This window comes from Pararge aegeria, chromosome 5 (assembly GCF_905163445.1).
Source record: "Pararge aegeria chromosome 5, ilParAegt1.1, whole genome shotgun sequence".
Classification (NCBI taxonomy): domain Eukaryota; kingdom Metazoa; phylum Arthropoda; class Insecta; order Lepidoptera; family Nymphalidae; genus Pararge; species Pararge aegeria.
The window spans coordinates 15,970,859-15,977,924 of NC_053184.1; the positions used below are offsets into that span (position 1 = coordinate 15,970,859).

The 7,066-nt window shown below is 36.0% G+C and overlaps 1 protein-coding gene across 2 annotated transcripts; it reads right to left on the reverse strand.

Annotated features, from left to right (window-relative positions):
- On the reverse strand, nt 1-5,064 carry LOC120624116 (uncharacterized 30.3 kDa protein-like). 2 transcript variants are annotated; one of them, XM_039890471.1, is made up of 3 exons: nt 4,933-5,064; nt 1,301-2,935; nt 1-888 (listed from the first exon to the last, which is right to left on the reverse strand). In XM_039890471.1, the coding sequence occupies exons 2-3, from the start codon at nt 1,383-1,385 to the stop codon at nt 101-103; spliced, it is 873 nt and encodes a 290-aa protein (XP_039746405.1). In that variant the 5' UTR covers nt 1,386-2,935; nt 4,933-5,064; the 3' UTR covers nt 1-100. The 2 variants fall into 2 exon arrangements, with proteins under 2 accessions (XP_039746405.1, XP_039746406.1); XM_039890472.1 differs by lacking the exon at nt 4,933-5,064 and having other exon boundaries at nt 1,258-1,396.
- Between the last annotated feature and the right edge of the window lie 2,002 nt (nt 5,065-7,066).

Below are 7,066 nucleotides of genomic sequence, written 5' to 3' on the forward strand. Positions count from 1 at the left end.
TAGGTAGGTGTTTTTTATATAGACTAATAGGTTCTCTTACGAATACTATATTATTATAAATATATTGTGAATCTGCAGTAAGTATACATATTCTGGAACTTCAGTATTTTCCTTTGTTCACCAGCGTGTATGGACTGAGGAAGTAGTTCGGAATAGAAGTGGGTACAATAACTCGATCAATCAGAGATAGGTTTTTTACAACCTTCTTTTTTCCCGTACCAAAATAGTACGCCTGTATCACAAGCTTGGAACAGTAGCTCGGATTCGTGGACCATACGTCTGAAGTTATTATATAGGTAATGTGCTTAGTTTTCTTCAAACCACCGCTTGGGTTGTAGTATGTGTGATCAGCCCATACAGCGGCACCATTTGCTGCGCTGCCATCTTTGCATCGATACACGGTGGTCCAATCAGAGCTGTGATCGTCGAACCACTTGTCCTTTTTGACCTGTCTATTGTTATCCTTTATCCCGTTTTGCCAGCCGGCACCACCCCTCATTTCGAGCACCCAGTTATTTGTGGTCATAATCGCAGCGTGACCTACCAACCCGCCTATACCACGTCCCGTTATAAGAATATCCCCTTTTCTCACAGTATTGATAAAACGTCGCTTGTTTTCTGCAACACTACGCTTGTTTATTTTCCTCTGATACAGAGATTCCTGGGTATCGGGTAGTATACCAAAGTTGTTCATTATGAGCCATTCCTCGTAGTTTATCGGCAGTGTTTCGTTCATAGAGATATATTCTGCGTAGAGGTTGCGAAAAATGTTTTTTTCGTCCCTCTGGAACGCTTCCAGTGGGTATTTGTCAATATTGATTATGCCCAGATCGACGCCTTTCGTATAGGCCGTAAAAGATGTCTCGTTCGATGGGGAAAAAATTTCACCTGTAATAATGAAACTACTTTATTAAAGCCTGCACGTTTTAAAATATGCCTTACATAAATATAATTTTATTTATTTTTAACAGTCAATTGACCCGTTTTATTTGAAGTTACACATTTCTGAATTTTTTGGTCGGTTCGATTATTTAGTTTCTATATATCACTGCACCACCATTAATTGTTTTTTGTAAATTATTTTTTGATAATCTAATAATATCAACCCATTTTTTATTAAGCCAATCTGATTGCGTTGCATAGAAATGATAAAAGCATATCATTTGTATGGGACGCTGTCAGTTTTGTAAAATAATATAATTATTTATTGTCTGACTGACTGATTAGAACTATTTAAAACTTTTTAATTACACAAACCAACTAAAATGTGAAGTTTGCAGAAAAATGTGTAATGACTTACTAATCTGCGGGTCATCTTTACACCAAACAATCAGCTTTGTAATCGGAACTGTTAATAAAGTAAGCAATAAAATATTTCCGGACATGCTGAAGGAACTCCCACGAATGCCTTATCAAAAGTAAGATTCGCTTTATAAAGAAAGAGAGTTTGCGTAAACTGAATAGCGGCTGTAAAACCACTGGCTCGGGGATGTTCTCATAGATAAGACGTCTGAATCAGCGACCTGTACGTCCGAGTGGCTCACTTGACACATATTTGTACAAGTAGATATTTATGAAACTATTTCAAATATGTTCATGTAATTCCAACGACCAAAGTCTTCGAACAGTGCAAATTTGCCAATGATAACTTATGACTCCGAAACATGGTCACCGACTGTGGGTCTCATAAGAATACTCAGAGTCACCCAGCGGGCGATGGAGAGCGCTATGCGCGGAGTATCTCTAGGTGATCAAATTAGTAATGAGAATCAATAATTAAGATGAATCTGTAGAAGAACAAGAGATACCGACATATTTCAAGTATTTGCAAAGCTATAGTGGCAATGGGTGGGGCATATAGTTTGGAGAACTGATGGACGTTGTCGTGGACGCCAATAACGGAGAAGGAGAGACAAATATCCAACAGTGAATCTCTATTGCTTAATTTCATCATCATCATGATGACGATGAAATAGTGTCAGTACAATAATTTCAAATATTAATACACGTGAATAAGTTGATTAGATAATGCAGCATAACGTGAATTCCTAGGTAATGTTTTTACTTTGTTACTCTAAGTAAGCTTGAGATTGTTGAAATTCCAATTTTAAGAGATGCTGAAGATTTTTTATAAGATTAACATTAAGTGAAGATTGCAAGTGGTGATTGTTAATTTCCAATTTTTAAAGATGCTGAAGTTTTTTATAAAATTAACACTAAGCATTGATTGCAAGTGATTTGTCCCGTATGGAATATAGTAATCTTCAAAGATCTCACTATCCACATCAATTCTTAGGGACGGCGACAGAAAGACATGCCTTTTCCAAAGCAGGACACCTGGGGACCTGGGGAAAATCTCTTATAGCAATATTATTTTTAAATCGTGAAGGTTTGTAATACGGTAAATTGTAAATCCTTCTGCCTGAGTTTGTCTAGCATCCGCGAACATACAATTGCACCAGAATTTCACCGTCCAACAGGACCAATTAGGCAGTAGTTTTAGATGAAAGACGAAATATCGTAATCGATAAAGTAGTAATAATTGTCGAAATTAATTAAAAATAAATATTGAAATAGATTAAAAAATAATTGTCGAAATCGATTTAAGTTTTGACGAAGATATGAAGTACCTAATACAGAAAATCATTTTATTAACGTCACGCCCCAAAAATATATCCACGGAATTTGTACAGTTTACGTTTACCAAACTCTTTAGGTTACGGCGTACCTATTCGGCTCCTTAAAGTATATTGTAAAGTCAGTAACAGAGTTCTATTTGTTTATTCCATTCCAAAGTAAGTTTGATGATGGTGCTCCGAAGATCAACAATAGCATTTCCCTCGGCAGCATTTTCCGAAGGGCTTGCCTTTTGTGTGACAATAACTAGTGCAGTCGAGTCGACACGGATGTCGTGTCTTTTGCGCAGCTTCGATTTCTGTAACGAATAATAGTAAAGTGAAAATAATATAAACACAAGAACATCTCTTTTTACCGTGTTTTGTTTTATTTATTTTATTGACCTTGTTTTTTTATATTTGTTAAATACAAAATGTAACAAAAATATTTGTGAGATAATAACAAAATAAATGAAGTGTACCTAATTATAATGTTCCACTGCTGGGCGAGAAAGTTTTCGGAGCAACGGCTCACCACATTGCTCCAAAACTGGTTGGTGGGTTTTTAACAATTATAATAACAATAATATGTTAGTTACGATAACCAGGATAGCATAAAGATAACGATCATTACAACTTCTGTAGGGTTTTTATAAGTAAACAATGTTTTGAATTAGTTTGTAAAGAAAAATAAATATTAAAAAACTTCATAGATTATTAATAGTTGAAGTTCCTTCACCTTCATATAGCAGTAGTCAGCACGTTAATCACAATTTCCGCCGTACTTATAAATTGACAGACCTTGTATGGAGAGGTGTCAAAATATACATCATTTCATTAGCATTTCTGCCTGGTTGGTCTAGCGGTTAGCATGTTTAACTACGGCTATCGAGGTCCTGGGCTCGAATCCCAGGTCGGTGTTTGGGTAGGTCTTGTGTTTTTTCTGTGAAAGGAGTAAGGAAATTTGCGCTATTAACGCCCGTGGCTCAAAGAGCACTTTAAGCCGTTTGGTTACGGTTATTATCACTAACTTCTGACATTAGTCTTCAAAGCCCACTAATCCCACGGAGCAGTGTGGCGGGTCTATGCTCTTAAACTGTCTCAGCTATGAGAGAGGCAGCCTGTGCCCAGTAGTGTGACGCTAATAGGCTGCGGGTGTTGATTAGCGTTTCTAACGCAACTAAGATTTCAATGCTATAGAGACCAGAAGCCCGTGTTTGTTATCTACTATATATATATGGCTTATAATAATCATCATAGTGTTATAATTACAATACAATTGATAGTATTGTGTTTCTGAGAAAAGTAGACACATAAGCCGCGCTGTTAAAGAATAGGCGTACAACAATACCACTTTTTTATAAATTTATAATGCATATAAAAATTTTCGGAACCGGCAGGATTTGAATCTGCGACTCTCTGGTAATCGCGGCCTGAGCGCTTTCTCCAATTGAGCTACGGTTCTCCTACCGTCGATGCCGAAATTAGTATATGCCTTTCACATCAGTCTTATAGCGACTGTAGCGCCATCTAGTAGGAAACGTTGCAGTTTCGATCTACTTTTTCAAATGTCCATATGAACATTTACAATGAGACACGTTTGAAACAAGAGATGACACATTATTTTTCGCAGAGAGAGTCGCAGGTTCAAGTCCTGTCGGTTCCGAAAATTTTTATATGTATTTTAATTTTATAAAATTGATAATTCCTCCAAGTGTAGGTAAAAACACTACTAAAAATTATAAAAAAAATACAATACCACTACCACTAAGCTACGGCTCTCCAAATGCCGATGCCGAAATTATTATATAGATTAGTCTATAATTGCCAGAATTAGCTAGTGACCAAAGCGCTCGGGCCGCGATGGCCTGTCGCATGTACAAATCCTGTCGGTTCCGAAAAATATTTATATCCATTTTAAATTGATAAAGTCCTCAGTTATATAAACACCTTAGTAATAAACATGCGAAAGTGTGTGTGTGTTTATTTCTTTGTTTGTTTGTTCTTCCTTAAAGCCCTAACTACGCAATTAATCGACTGGATTTTGGCATATAGTTAGTCGAACGGACGGAGAGTAACTCTTAACTGAACTCTACTTTTGGTTCTGGAAAACATCGAATTCCCAAGGGTGGTTTACAGGAAATTTCGTACTTTCACAACAACCATCCTTCGCATTCTAACAAAGCAAACTAAATTATTCACAGCGGGCAGCACCGCGGGGTGTAGCTAGTAATAATATAATTCACAGAGATTCACAATAACACTACAACGGACGGCGCAGCCCATTAGCACAATAAATTCAACAGAAAAAAAATACCTTTTAATCCGACGAAAATAACGGCAGCCAACATGATAAGCAAGTTGAAATAATAAAAATTCATTTTGTTTGCGCTGCAATTGCAGTAAAATGTTATCACAAGCACCTTTACTTAGTAACGTTACTCGTCTGACTGATATGAGAACTGTTTCTAGTAAAAATCAGTTTATTAATAGACATTATATAACCTACTGGCAGTTGTTATCAAATAATTTTTCTGCTATTATCATTCTTATTCTTATTGCCTGGTGGGAGACTTTGGCCGTGGCTAGTTACCATCCCACCGACAAACACGTGCCGCTAAGCGATTTAGTATTTCGGTGCAATGTCGCGTAGAAACCCATTAGGGATTAGTATGACTACTATACTCTCTAACATGTAAGCCCGCTACCATCTTAGACTGCATCATCACTTACCACCAGTTGAGATTGCAGTTTTTTTCAAATTACGAGAGAGGGATCTCGAGTCGTATCCACCACGCTACTTAGGCGGGTTGTGCTGGCTCTGTGGTTTAAAAGTTTTATAAATAAATATTTATGTATTGTATATATTGTAAGTCAATTGTATGATGTTATATAGAGAATATATCATTACATTTTTTATAATTTAAATATTTTTGGAATGTACATTTATTCAAAAATTTAATTTCAAAAATTCAAAAATGTTTTATTCATGCAGACCTTATCACAGGCACTTATGTAGCATTCACACATTTAAGTAACACAACAATGTTAGTGATGGCGATAACTGCATTCGTTAACTTAAAACTAAAGCTAGGAGGGTTCCAAACGCGCTGGTCTATGACGAGCCCACAACAAACTAAGCCAGGTTTTTAAATTAATATATTATTTTGTCTACACCCTTCTACTTAACTTCATGTCCTTTGGTAGGTTACCTGGTAGAGTTCGTTTCCTTTTGTACCTTTGCCTAGTCTGTGTATTGCTTTGTATACAATATAGTACCTATAAAAAAATATGTATTTTTTGTTTTGTGATTGATTTTTGTCTAATAATTATGTGGCTTAAACACCAATTACTATCACTTGTTAGTTATAATCAATAACTAACTAACCCTGGCTTAACAAAATGTAGTATATTTTACAGTATAGTAGTAGTAGTTTTACTATTTACATTTCTAGTATTTAATACAAAGTATAAAAAAAGTAGCTCCCGCAGTTTTTACGCTCCGGTATTTTAACTAAGTACGCAACGGATTTTAATGCAGTTTCAAATTATAGACAGTGATTTACGTGAAACGTTTATTGTATACATCATCATCATATTAACCCATTACCGGCCAATTACGGGGCACGGGTCTCTCTCAATGAGAAGGGTTTAGGCCGTAGTCCACCACACTGGCCCAGTGGAACTTCACACACCTTTGTGAACATTCAAAAAATTCAAAAAATTCAAAATTCATTTATTTCAAGTAGGCCTAATATAAGCACTGTTGAAACGTCAAGTCTGTCTGTGTGTAGTGACTTTACCACCGGTTCGGAAGGCAGATTCTACCGAGAAGAAGCCGGCAAGAAACTCGGCAGTTGCTCTTTTCCAACATTAACAATTTACATTTTACATTTCAAAATTCATTTTTCTATCTTGTGAGAGATGAAAGCGGAGCCGGATGCTTCCAAGCAACCTTGTCATTAAGAAATTCATCAATTGTATAATAACCTCGCTGTAATAAATGTGTTTTAACACATTCTTTAAACTTATGCATTGGTACGTCCAAAATTTCCTTAGGAATCATATTATAAAAGCGTATACTCAGTCCCACAAATGACTTCTGCACCTTACGCAGACGATATGCAGATGTCACTAATTTATGACCATTTCTTGAAAGTCGACTGTTGGAGGAATCCCTTCGTGTCAAATTTGAATAAATAGGTAGGTATACGAAAGTGTCTTATATGCAAGTTTAGTACATCTCGTATACAGAAAGCAAGTGTCATTCATGCAAGTGTAGTACCTATGTCTCTTATCAAGGCGGCAAGTTTCTTGTACAAAAGTTTAGTAGGAACATCTCATAGTACGTCTTTTATACAGAAAGAAAGAAAGAAAGGAATAAAAATCGTCTTTATTGTCACATATTTATGTAAAATTTTACAAAAATTTGTTTAAAAAAAAAAAAACGT

Excerpts from the sequence above, each read along its gene's own strand:
- LOC120624116 (XM_039890471.1), bottom strand. The coding sequence starts at position 1,385 with ATGTCCGGAAATATTTTATTGCTTACTTTATTAACAGTTCCGATTACA. Across the intron at positions 889-1,300 it reads TAAAGATGACCCGCAGATTA|GTGAAATTTTTTCCCCATCG; the intron begins GTAAGTCATTAC and ends TCATTATTACAG.